The sequence below is a fragment of the Habropoda laboriosa genome, unplaced genomic scaffold (assembly GCF_001263275.1).
Source record: "Habropoda laboriosa isolate 0110345459 unplaced genomic scaffold, ASM126327v1 scaffold33, whole genome shotgun sequence".
NCBI classification, from domain to species: domain Eukaryota; kingdom Metazoa; phylum Arthropoda; class Insecta; order Hymenoptera; family Apidae; genus Habropoda; species Habropoda laboriosa.
In genome coordinates this window covers 1,691,843-1,704,367 of record NW_017100187.1, presented here as the reverse complement: position 1 = coordinate 1,704,367, position 12,525 = coordinate 1,691,843, and the positions used below count along the sequence as shown (strand labels likewise).

General features: G+C 52.9%; 2 protein-coding genes across 2 annotated transcripts in view; both read left to right on the top strand.

The window, feature by feature from the left end:
• LOC108579478 (AF4/FMR2 family member 4-like) overlaps nucleotides 1-775 on the top strand; it is a 1,753-nt gene extending 978 nt beyond the window's left edge. Inside the window, exons 2-3 of the mRNA XM_017943023.1 lie at nucleotides 131-722; nucleotides 767-775. Coding sequence (XP_017798512.1) covers nucleotides 131-722; nucleotides 767-775 — 601 coding nt within the window. The remainder of the gene's footprint in view (nucleotides 1-130; nucleotides 723-766) is intronic.
• The window catches only part of LOC108579701, a 55,659-nt gene continuing 43,767 nt past the window's right edge, over nucleotides 634-12,525 (top strand). The window contains 2 exon segments of the mRNA XM_017943290.1: nucleotides 634-1,760; nucleotides 3,490-3,600. Coding sequence (XP_017798779.1) covers nucleotides 804-1,760; nucleotides 3,490-3,600 — 1,068 coding nt within the window. The 5' untranslated portion in view covers nucleotides 634-803.

The window sequence follows — 12,525 nt, the reverse complement described above, 5'->3', positions numbered from 1 at the left end:
GAGGCAGCAGCAGCAGGCCCGGGAAGTCGAAGCAGGTGGCGAGTAACTGACGTTGCCCGCCGCCCACGTCGCAAGCAAGGATCGTTGTCGTTAGAGACGAGATCCTGGGCTAAGGAGCAGCGCGATAGAGCGTAGAGAAAGATAGGAAGGAACGGCGGCGAGCGCGGAAGTGTGCCGGCCGTCGAGCTGCTTACCGGAAGGGGTGCGAAAAAGCGGGCAAGCTGCGCCGGAAGGGGTTAGCCCGGGCTTCTCGCGAAGGCCTCAAAATTTCGGACGCGACGGCGGCCCTGGACCTACGTGCTCCGACGCCGGCCCAATCCGAGTTTGGCTTGGACCATCATCAGCAACAGCATCACCATCAACAACAGCAGCAGCAGCAGCAACAACAACAGCAACAACAGCAGCAGCAGCAGCAGCAGCAGCAGCCGCAGCAGCAGCCGCAGCAGCAACATCAACAGCAACAGGGCCAGAATCCGGAGTCGCATCAACACCATCACCTTCAACAGCATCATCACCATCATCAGCATCACCCCGGAAACTATCTCCACTCTGGCGATTCGGGGGGTGGGATAGGAGGTGGAGGAGGTGGCGGTGGAGCCGGTGGAGGTGGCGGTGGCGGTGGCGGTGGCGGAACTGGCGGCGGTGCAAGTGGCGGTGGTGTTGCTGGTGTTGCTGGAGGTGGCACGGCCGGCCCTGATCCCAATATATTCGTCAAGATCCAAGTCAAGGACGACGAGGACGAGGAGGAGGACGAGGATCCTTGCAGCTCCCCTGAACCAGACCTCGACATCAAGCCGGAACCAATGGAGGTTCAAGCCTCGGCCGTCACCGCGGCGGCCGCGAATCTTCATGCTCTGCGACAGCATGTCTTCAAGATGTCCGACTACTGGCACCAACCGCAACGAGGGCCGCCTCAGCTCTCGCCAGGGATGCAGCACAGTCCTATCTCCAACTCGACTCAGCCGCACCAGCAACACCAGCAGCAAGTGCCACAGATGCACAGCCCACTTGGCCAACAGCAACAACAACAGCAGCAGCAGCAGCAGCAGCAGCAGCAACAGCAGCAGCAGCAGCAAGAGCAACAGCAGCAACAGCAGCAGCCGACGAGCGTCACTCAGATGCAGCAGACCGCTAACACGGGTTTAGGACAGACCGCCAGCCAGCAGCAACAGATGCAGCAGCAACAACAGCACGCCATGTCTATGAGCCAGCAGACGACTCCGGGTGCACAGGCACTGAATCAGAACTTGGGACAGGCGTTGACGCAGGCCCTCACCCACAACATGCAACAAAATCTTGGACAAACTTTGCAGCACAATCTCGCGCAAAGTCTGACGTCGAGTCTGGCGCAGCAGCAACACCAACAGTTGCTCAATCAGCCGCAGAACCTTAGTCAGGCTAGCCAGAACCTGCAACAGAACATCCAGAGCCAGGCGCAGAATTTGTCCCAGTCGTTGCAACAGCAGGCGCAAAATTTGACCCAGAACCTCGACCAGAGCCTAAGCCAGCAGGCGCTTCAGCAACAAGAGGCGCAAAACCTCACGCAGAATCTGCAGCAACAGGCTCAGAATCTGACGCAAAATCTGCAACAACAGGCGTTGAACATGGCCGGCAGCATCGCTCAAAACGGCGCCCTGGCCAGAATGGACATGTCGACCAATCAGCAACAGGGCACCCCGAACTCGATGCTGAGTCAAGGCGCTACCAGCCAGGACTCCCACGACTCCAGTCTGACAGAAAAATTCGTCAACGAGCTGCAGGTGAGAACGAACAAACTTTTTGCCACCGTCGATCGGGAAGGGACACGCTTTCTATTTTTTTTTGTTTTTTTTGTTTTTCCTCTCGCTTTTATTTTCTCGGATCTCGGTTAGACTTCTCTCGTCCGTAACTGCGGAGAGGAGAGATAAATAACTGGGACGAGGCAACCGCGATAAAAGTGCATAATGCGCCGATAAATAGGGTCATTCACTTGGGCCGACTGACGCCGGACAATACTTTCAAACAGTTTCTACCAACGGAGAAAAATCCTCTCGTCTCGTCTCGTCACCTTTTTTCTCGCATCTCGGGGACGGCTCGTTCGAAAGATCTATCTCAGAAAGCACGTTTCTTACACGCGTCGAACCGTTCGGTATTCCCATTCGCGGAAATACAAACGATCCCGGCGAAACGGGCAAAAGACGGATCTCGTATTGTCTCGCGACGGGGAAATCGCGGGAGGGATAGAGAGAGAGAGAGAGAGAGAGAGCGAAAAGAAGCGAGAAAAGAGGAGGATAGAGACGGTGGTGAGACACACGTCAGAACCCGGCAGGATACGACGAAAACGTCCGTATCGGCTTAACTGGATGACTTTCAATAAATCGCGCTACATCGTCGACAATTTCGCTGACTGTTTGAATCTGCGACTGTACCGAGATACACTGACCATGGTTCACGCACATCGGAATACGTTGACTTACCACATCGCGCGGTACTTCAACACGCGTCCAACACGTACATACACGCGTGCAACGGAGAACGAGGGCCGCGCGAGATCGAGGGAGAGAGCGAGAGAGTGAGTGAGAGTGAGATTACGGCGCGGGAGAGGGAGAGGAAGAGAGAGTGAATGTGTGAGCGCGCGCGCGCGCGAGAGAGAGAGAGAGAGAGAGAGAGAGCACTCGATGGCAGCAGGCGAGCTAGCGGGCAGAGCCAGCCACACGCACACATTAGAGTCACGGGGCCACAAATGCAAACGCGGCCCACGCACACCGATGCGAGGAGATGCAGATACGTCGTCTCTCGGGGTTCTTGACCCGCGCAACACAGATAATACTATACGCATACGTCATACGGTACGCCGAGAAGATGTTCTCGAGAAAATATCGCGGCGTGCTTCTGCGATGCCACAGTCCGCGAGCTTCGATACGGGGAAACTAAGTAAATATATCCCCGCGGAAACTGCTTCGGTCTCCACCGCTAATAGCAATTCGAACGTCTCGACTGTTTTTCTTCTCCTTCTTTTTTTTTTCTTCCTTCTGTCGCTCTTATTCTTCATTTGCACAAACTTTAGGGGAATTCAGCGGTTCGTTTCGAGAACGGACTCTTCTTTCTTCCTTTTAGCGAGAAAAAGTAGCAAAACTGATAGAGGAACAGAGTTGAACGACCCCGAGTTTTGATCTCAACGCGATTACCTACCTCGTCAGAGTGAGAGAGAGAGAGAGACCTCGATCTGTTCTCCTCTATCAATTTTCTACGTCTCTTTTTTTTCTTGTTTCTTTCTTTTCTTTTCGTCGTCGATTCTCCGCGCACGTCCACGACGATCCTTTCTCTTTGGAGGAGGATCAACATGGAGGACTAGGACGAATCGCGACACCGGAATGAATAGTTGCACGAAAATTACTCATAAGCAATCCAGGCTAAGGAAAGAAAGCGATTTTATAGTACTACTGCCGGCCGATAGAAGAGAGGGCAGAGAAAAGTAAACTAACACGAGCCTCCTGTCTTGCCCGATAGTCTCGTAACCCTTCGGCGGGACTTGGAGGTGCGGGAGGCGCCGGCGGAGGTGGAGGAATGGTCAACATCAGCGAACGCACCCTCGAGGAATGCTGGTCCACCCTGCAACGAGTGAGTTGAACACTCAGCCCGTTCAAAATCCCCTTATTATTTCTCCTCACACACACACACACACACACACACAGCTTCCTGTTACTTCTCACCTTCTAATTTTTTTTTCATTCTCGCCAATTCGGTTAGCCTCTCACTCTTTACCTCATTCTCTTTTCGTATATTATTTTTCACTACCTCCTTACGTTCCTCCCGCACGTTTTATGCAACCGTTTTCTAACATCGACACAGTACAAATGTAATCATCTCGATCCGGCGTGTCCTCGCAAGGGGGAGAGATTTCTTCTTTTTCTTATCCGCCTAGTGTCCTCGTCGTTTGTTGTTCCCTCGCGAATTTTTATTTCGCAAGAAACACGCCCTCTAGCATGCTCTACGTGCGTGTATGTGCTTCTCTGTGATTTTTCTGTTACCCTCCTGTCATTTAATCTGTAACATACACACACGATAGAACGTTTTGCACGAAAGATCTGACGAGATCGGTCAGACCGCTGCTCCAGCTGAGAGAACGACCGTGGGCGAAAAATTGGAGCGCCACGCGGGGCGGTTCGAGTGATCGATAATCCCCTAACGCGACGATCGAACGGGACAACTTTTTTTCCCCCGCGGAACAGAGAGGAACCGTAGGTAGACGACCGAGCGTCTCGAGCAACGGTACATCTCGGCCAGGCTCGCGAGACAATACCGCGTTTAATTGTTCCATACGCGTATTCCACGCACGATGCAACCGATTTAATGGGGGACACTCCGTCGCGATCGATAGCACGAAGGCTCCGTCGCGTATATGGCGCTGTCCTTTTACGAACGTGGAACCAAAATGAAGGGAAAGGAAGCACCGCTAACGAGCCGTGAATCCAAGTCGGACTAGCAGCCGGCTCGGAGCGAGATGTTCCATCGAAGAAGAAAGAAAGGAGAAAAGGGGAAAAAAGAAGGTTCGCCGAGGAAGGGAGAAGAGAGAGTGAGAGAGAGAGAGAGACGCAGGCTCGTGGAAACTTTTAAATTCTCGTCCAGGGGGTACGAAGCAACAATTTGTTTCGCTAAGTAGCCGTGGCGCTCTTTTGTTTTTGCGACTTCTTTTATTCTCGTTAGCTGCACGCGGACGGGGCTGTGCCGGGTGGGGATGAATGGAAAGGTGGAAAAGAGAGGCGGTTTGGAAGAGTGGTTCGTTCCGACCAACCCCTCCCGCTCCCTCTCGTCCATCGCCACCTTGAAAGCGAGTCGCGAACCGAGGCGAAACTTTCGGAAAATCGCAAAAACGCCGCACGATGGCGAAGTTTTCACGTTTTGCCGGGATTTAATTAAAACATTCGCCTCCTTTGTGCCCGCTCCGGTATGGTGAATCCACATCGAGGTAACGTCGTCTCACCGCCGTTCGTTCCGGTGCTCCAGACGAAATATTAACAGCCGTGTAGTACGCGTAGTACTCACCCCTTAATCTCATCATCGTACGATTCTCCGGATACGATCGAAGGCTGACGCTCGTGCGGCACAACTGAAATCGTCCCGACGCATGTACGTACGGCGGAATCGTGGGAAAACAAAGGGCGGAGAAAGAGGATAGAAAGTCGAAATCATTAATGCGGGGCAACGTTGTACAAACACTCGTCGCAGTGTGATTCTCTCATGGCTGGCTCGATCGGGGATGAGAAGAACGCGGTGGTAGTAAAAAAGAGAAAGAGCGTGCGACGGTTTTTGTTCTTTCACCGGGACGAAAATTAAAATCCAATTATTTCGACACCTCTGCACGACCCTCCAGCGATTCGAATGAATTTTTTGCCACCGTTCCTTCTCTCTCCTTCACCCCGGTTCGAACCGGTTCGCAGCGTCGAAGGTAACGTTACACAGAGAGGAGAATCTTACCCTTGACCGATACCGAGGGCCGATTTTGAATCGTCGACGACGACGACAGCTGCCAGAACCGGAACTGCGCCACGGGGAAAAGAAGAAGACGATGTGAAAATAGAGGGGCGGAAGGGAAAAGGAGAGAGAGAGAGAGAGAGAGCGAGCGAGCACGTTCGAGATCGATACTCTTGGAATCTTGAACGCAGAACGACGCTAACAGCATCGCAAGTTAATCATAAAGAATTTCGGAATTATTCTGTCGCTGATTACCATCGGCAATCTCGTACAATCAACTGGAAACTCGACGAGAAGCGAACGGAGTAAGAGAGAGGAAAAATGCTCCTCTGGAACACGTGTAGACGCGTCTTTCTCACGTTCGCATCCCCTTGAAACGCAACTTTTTTCTTTTTCTCCTCCTCTGCATCGAACCCCAAGAGAGAAAGAGAGTGGTTCCATCGTATTATTTAAATAACGGTGTTGGCGCGCGTGCCATTGTTTCACTAACCCTTCTACTGTTACGGAAAAGGGGCGAGGAGGGGGATAGGCAGAGGTTCGCCGTTTCGAGTCGAAGAAGAAAACCTGGAGGATGAAAGATAGAGGGGCGGCAAAGAGGGAAGAACTTCCGTGCCGGGTAGCCGTTATGGCGAAGGCAAAATTACGACATCTCAAGTCCAGGGGCAACCATACCTTCTGCCCCGTTCAGAGTGTACAAAGTTTCCTGGCTTTTCAGTAATTTTCTATGATTTTCAGATCGCATGATCGCTGACAATAACGGCCGTGCCCCGTGCCGGCTGTTAAGATCCTTCTAATCGAATTGTTCGATCTTCGGCGAAAACTGTGGCGCATCCGTGGCGAACGGAACCGGGAAAGAGGAGAACGGCGAATAAGAAAATCCGACGAGTTAGGGAAAATCGCGTTCCCTCGTGCCGCGGGCAGAGATATCGGGAGGAAAAGGAAAAATCCTGGGGGCGATTGAAATTCACGGCGACGAAAATATCACGTGAGAAAGGTACATACTACGCGTTACAAAGTCGTGCGCCGGCGGAACGTTCTGTACGCGGCGCGTACGGTTCTTTCTTCCTCTTCCTTTTTTTTCTCCTTCTCCGTCATTCGCTCGCGCGGTTCCGCCATGACCCACCCCAAGCGGTCGACGCGAGAAAGAAGGAGAAAAGGGGAGAGAAAGAGAAGGAGGACCCAGCGGCGAAGCAAGGGAACGAGAGAGAGAGCACACGCGCCCACACACGGCTGCGAAGTTGCAACGTGGATGACCAGGAGAAGAATTGCAAGGCGGGAACGAAAGAGCGAGATGCGGTAAACTGTGCGAGAGGAAAGAGGGGGGGCGAAGTGAGCGCGGAACAGAGTTTATTCTTTGTGTCGCGCGTATGGCTACGCGCTTTTTTTTTATCGTTCGTTGACTCCGCTCCGTTCTGCACTCGCGTTCGCCACATCGCGCTCTCCACGATAAGATTACATTCACAGGGGGCGGTCATGCGCGATTCTCACTCTTCTCACCCGCAGCTAGGATTTTCTCTTCTCGGAGTTTCCAAATTCGCCACCCTCCTCCGATCCTCGAGTACACTCGTTATTTCTCTTCCACGCTATCGTTCAAAGTGCAACGACGGGACATTCTGCAACATCATTCGCGTCCATTATCTGAACCAGAAGGCGCTAAACAAGCGCAGGTATTTTCGACCGTGATTCGCCTACCTACCAGAGATACGCTTCTTAACCGAGAGAGTCACCCTGTATAATGGCGAACTTATTAAACAACCGTTATCCTACGTGCCACCGGTAATTATTGCAAACCCGAGACGTGACGCGTACGCAACAGCCATTAACCCGTGGTGGCTCGGCTCGAATGCAAAACACCGTACGCGACCCAGAGGGGAGAGAAAAGCCAGGAAAGAAATTTAATCGAGGGAAGAACGGTAGCTGGGAAGAAAACGGGGGAAAATGCAAAAACGAGGGAAAGCAAGGAAGAGAGACCTCTGCTCGTCGGTAGGTCTAAATGCTGCGAGTAGAGTTGAGAAATCTCAGCGGCCGGTCACGAGAGAGACCGCGCGCGTATCCCAGAACCTTTCCTCTCCTCTGGTCGGAGCTGCCGCGGCAAAAGATCGTTGCCCTTCTAAATATAAGTTTGCAAAATCGAACAGCAAAACTGCGGAGTTTTGCCGTGGTCTGTGCGGCTCTGTGTGTATATTGCCGGTAGATCAGCCCCCTTCTTCTTCTTCTTCTTCTTCTTCTCTTCTTCTTCTTCTCCGTCGTCTTCTTCTTCCTCTTCTTCTTCTTCTGCTTCTTCTTCTTCTTCTTTTGCTGGCCCATCGGTACACGCTGCTCTCTCGCGCGTTCCTCTTTCTAGCGTGTCGCTTGGTCCTCCTCCGTCAGAGCGTATCCTCCATCAGCTCTCTCCTACTCCCTCGAGTCTTCGCCCATATCTACCACCTCCTTCGGATCCCCTTCTTCTCGGCTCCCTCCGACGCCGATCCCCACCGCAGCTCCGTGACCTCGAAGGCCTGCGAATCCGCTCTTTCGTTCGCGTTGACTTTCGGACAAAATTCGCCTGCTCCCCTGAAACGTAGTCGTAGGTCAGGATCCGGCCGCGTCACGGCTGATACACGTTCTCACTGGGAACCGGAGGATCATCTGGAACCCCTCACGTGCCTCTCTGCCGACTTCTTTTCGCTCGCCACGCTTTTTCCTACGTCGGAGATAAATACGCGCGGATCGTTTTTAACGCTCCTCGAGATCGACGGGCAATTGTCGATGTAGGTTTCGCCCATTTTTTTAGATAGTTTTCGAGGTTGGTCTCTTCTGAACGGGAGCATCGAATGCGAATCGGAGAATTTACCGGGCTCTGAAATACTGACGGGGCTCCGTTCGTTTCTGGCGAAACAAAGTGTCGCAGAGGGGAGAAACGGCGGTAGGAACTCTGTGGGACGGGAGGACGGGGAGAACGATGCGCGAGAAACGACAGAGATAAAAAGAAATCCGACCGCGTGGAAAAAATAACCGAGCCGGAATCTGGGTCAACGGGGCTGTGCAATCGCAATGTGCCAATGTCAACCGCGTAGATCGCAAGGCCAGCAGAATCGTGACCAGCGAAAAGTCTCCCGATCGACCGTCGATCTTACCAAAATCGATCTTGCAAATCTTAAAGTTAGAAAGAAAGAAAGAGAAAAGTTAAACAACACTCCTCGATCTGAAGAAAGGAAAACGCGGATCTGTGGACTAGGAAGATTATGCGACCGATGAAGAATTTCGAGCGGCGGTTTTTTTCTCAAGGAGGAACGTTCATCCCGTAAAGCGGATGAAAGAGCAAAGAGCGCTCGCAGTGTGCACGTTGCAACGGCGAACGGTCGGCGTCATCGTCATCGTCATCTCGTGCATGCGTGGGTGAATAGCCTGGCCGGTCTCGAGCAGCGCAGACGAGACAGAGAGACGAGGAGGTACGCGAGCAGGCCGAGAGATCAGAATGAGAAGTTCTTGTAAAAGAAAGACAGCGAGTATCGCGGAGCGTAGAGGGGCTAGGAGGACGGCCGCGAGGAAGAAAGACTCTAGCCGTCGTTGTGCGCGGAACCTCTTTCTCCAATTTCAATTCTCGCGTAATTAAGAAAAAGCTCGTTACGATTTCTGCACACTTTGAGATTTTCGTACGTGCAAGCAGGATCTCTCTCGCGATTGAACGCGGTAAGATCGGTTAATTCGATTGGAATCTACGACAAAGTTCATCCCTGTTAGGGTACACGATGTAGGTAAAACGTACGCGATTCGCATTAGCGGGATGGTAAAAGCACAACCCCACTCCGTACTCTCGTGGATCCGCTCTGGTAGCTTCTCGAGGCGAGTATTCTACCTTCGGACCTTCGCGCCAGTGCCCCCCACCGGTTCGTGTCCGGCCAATCGGCCGCGAGGACGCCGGCGTGAAGCCTACGCGGCGGCGGGCAGGCCGATTCTCGCCGGCGCCCCAGCATTTTATACGGAAAAGACTCTTTAACGAAGCACAAGGTGCGCACGCACGACCAACTTCACGCGACACCACGCGCGCACCGCGTCACACGCACACGGGGAGGCGAGAGTGCGACGAAGACGACGACGGGGACGACGACGACGACGACGACGACCGCGACGGCGACGAAGACGAAGACTACGACTACGACGACGACGACGACGACGACGACGACCACCACGACGAAGACGACGACCGGTGACAAGGTTTTCCACATCTTCCTTCTCCTCGTTCCATCCTCCCCCGTTCGTACTTTTACCGGTGACGAGTCGCCAAGATATCGGAGAGAAGGAAAGAGAAAGAGGGAGAGAGAGAGAGAGAGAGAGAGAGAGAGATCGGTAAATGGACGATCGGTAACCACCAGAGTTGAGAGCCTCAAGAGAGGATGATGTGGATCTGTTGGAACTGAATCGTTCGATGTACCACGAGGAGAAGAGCACCGTAGAGGAGGGATCAGAAACGCGAGGAAAAAGCACGCAAGATGAGTGACAACGTGCGCGGCATTGACAGCTGACAGCGCGCGAGGAATTCTCTCCGTCTCTCCCGTTGAGTCTGTCGGTGTCTCGGAGACATACACGCCTCCTCCTCCTCCTCCTCCTCCTCCTCCTCCACCTTCTTCTCTCTCTCCTCTTCCTCTCGTCCTGTGTCTCCTCTTCGTCTTCGATTCCCCAGTGTCCCCGCGAGTGTGTGCCTGTCCCTTTCTTCCTCTATTCCGCATCAGCCTGGCTCCCTTCGTTCCACATCTTCCTCGTCATTCTTCCTCCACCCGTGCTTCGCCGCCCCCACCAGTAAGCAACCGCGCCGCGAAGTGCCGAACGATGAACTCGGGCAACAGTGTGCCATATTTTGTGATCTTTTTACCTAGCTCCTACCACCGCGTTTTAACTGTGATCCACCTACTCTAGAGAACCGTGCACGAGAGAGGTAAGGAGACCAATACTATACTTCTAAGACCGCTCGAGACATACTACCATTAGAGAGGCTTAAAACGGGGCAGACGAACGGATGGCGGCCGTATTTACCGTATGTTTTCCTCCGCGTGTAACATTTCTTTCTTTCTTTTACACTATGCAAGAGAGACCGACACGGCGATCCTGCAGACTCTCCCTCTTTCTCTTTCTCTCTAGCGAAGATCGACCAAGATCGATACCGATTTTTCTCTCCGCACCGTCATCCACGTGCGTCTGCTTCTACGTTTGAGAGCGCGACAACACCGATTCCGTCAGAACCGTCCTTCCGCGGAATCGCGTACGCCGGCCACGCATTCCAGAACGAGGACGACGCGCTCCTTCGAGCGCGAAACACCGCCAACTGGATCGGACTCCAAGTCAACGTATCTCGCGGGAGAAAGATCCTTTCGTCTCCCCCAACGGGAGAAACGTACACTTCTCGCGCCTCGTTCCACGCTACACACCGCTCCTCTCGAAATCGAACGCAGCCTGCTGCTGGCTGCTGCTGCTGCTGCTGCTGCTGCTCCCTTCTCGTTTCACCTCTTCCATTACACATCTAACGAGGAAAGTATGTACACACACGTACGTATGCATATTCCGTACGTTTCTGTCTTTCGTCGTTCGAATCTTGCCCCGTTAGAACAGACCAGGACTACTTGGACGTATACTTTTCTATCGTATTGCTTCATCGTCTTTCTCGGTGTAATTGATCGCGTTCGTTCGTATTCGAACACACTGGACTCGTCTGACCTAGTAGCGCACCACGTCGATCTAGCCCACCTTGGGCATTTCCCTCTGTGTAGAACGTAGAACGCTCTTTTTCTTCTCTCTCGTCCATCTATACAGTCTCGGTCGCGTTTTTCGGGTACCACGACCTACTCCAACCACTTGCGAAGGCACGCGGTGTCTACCGGTACACGCAGAGAGCATTTTTCCGCGGGGAGTCTCGAGCCACGGTCGCGAGGAAAGCGATTCTAAGATGGAGAAACAGCATTTGCATGTGGCTCAGAGAAAGGGGGAGGAGAGAGGGGGGCAATGAGAGAGAGAGAGAGAAGGAAACAGGCGGCTGGGGGGGAAAGAGGAGATAAACCAAGTGAGATAGCGCGTATGCAGATCGCGGCGGACCGTTCAAAGAAAAATTCCTTCACCGGCAAAAACTCGACCCTTTGGTCGCGCTCAGCCGTGGGAAATTTCGTTGGTAGCAGTTCAAAGAGAGAGAGAGAGAGAGAGTAGTATCTTCGTCTAGCCGGCGATCTCTCCGCTGTCTCTTCCGACACAGCCAGATGATGAATCGAGCGGATCGATTCTAACCGACGCGACGCGAATATTTTCCCGAGTTCGCGCGCGCCTGAGTTTCTTCCTTTTTTCCCCCGAGTTCAACGATTCACTGACCACAAGGTGGGACAGGGGTTTGAGAAATGTCAAGAAATGCAGGCACCGTCGTCGTCGTCGTCGTCGTCGTCGTCGTCGCGGTGCGGGGAGGGCCGAGGAGACGAATGTGAAAAGAGAAAGAAGCCGAGAGAGACTTTGGATAGATAGAAACGGGAGAAAGAGAAAGAAGCAAGCAGAGAAGAGCCACCAGACGTGGCAACGGCGCAAATGCAGAATGCACGCTGACATAAAACATACATATATGCAGGATGCAACGGACAGCATCCACAGCCTTCTCTTCTAGGAGTGCTGTAAACGGTGCTCGACGTATCGTCGGTCGACGGAACTTTACTCCGAAACCAAGCTAATTCCCTCGAAACGACCCGCCTTCCTCCTCCAACCGATACACGTTTCGCGGCAATCGATGTTTATCAAACTTCCAAGTATACAGGGTGTATATCTCACCTTTTGCATTATCGTTTACGAACGAACGCAATTTTTTCTCGTCGATTATTCACGAAATTCTCGGGAAATTGGAGAATTGCAGAAGGAAACGTTGATACACACCGTGTATATAGGTATCAGGAGTGTCACGAGGTCGTTGACACGAGAGTTTGCAGATTTTTCGAGCAGCGGAACGATACTATTCCACTTGGAGCGGTTCGATATTTTCGGCTTGGAACCCCTTTCTTTTATCTCCGGCCGTGGCCGGGGCTTGAACGAGGGACGAAACGAAGAGAGGGAACGAACGCATCGTGG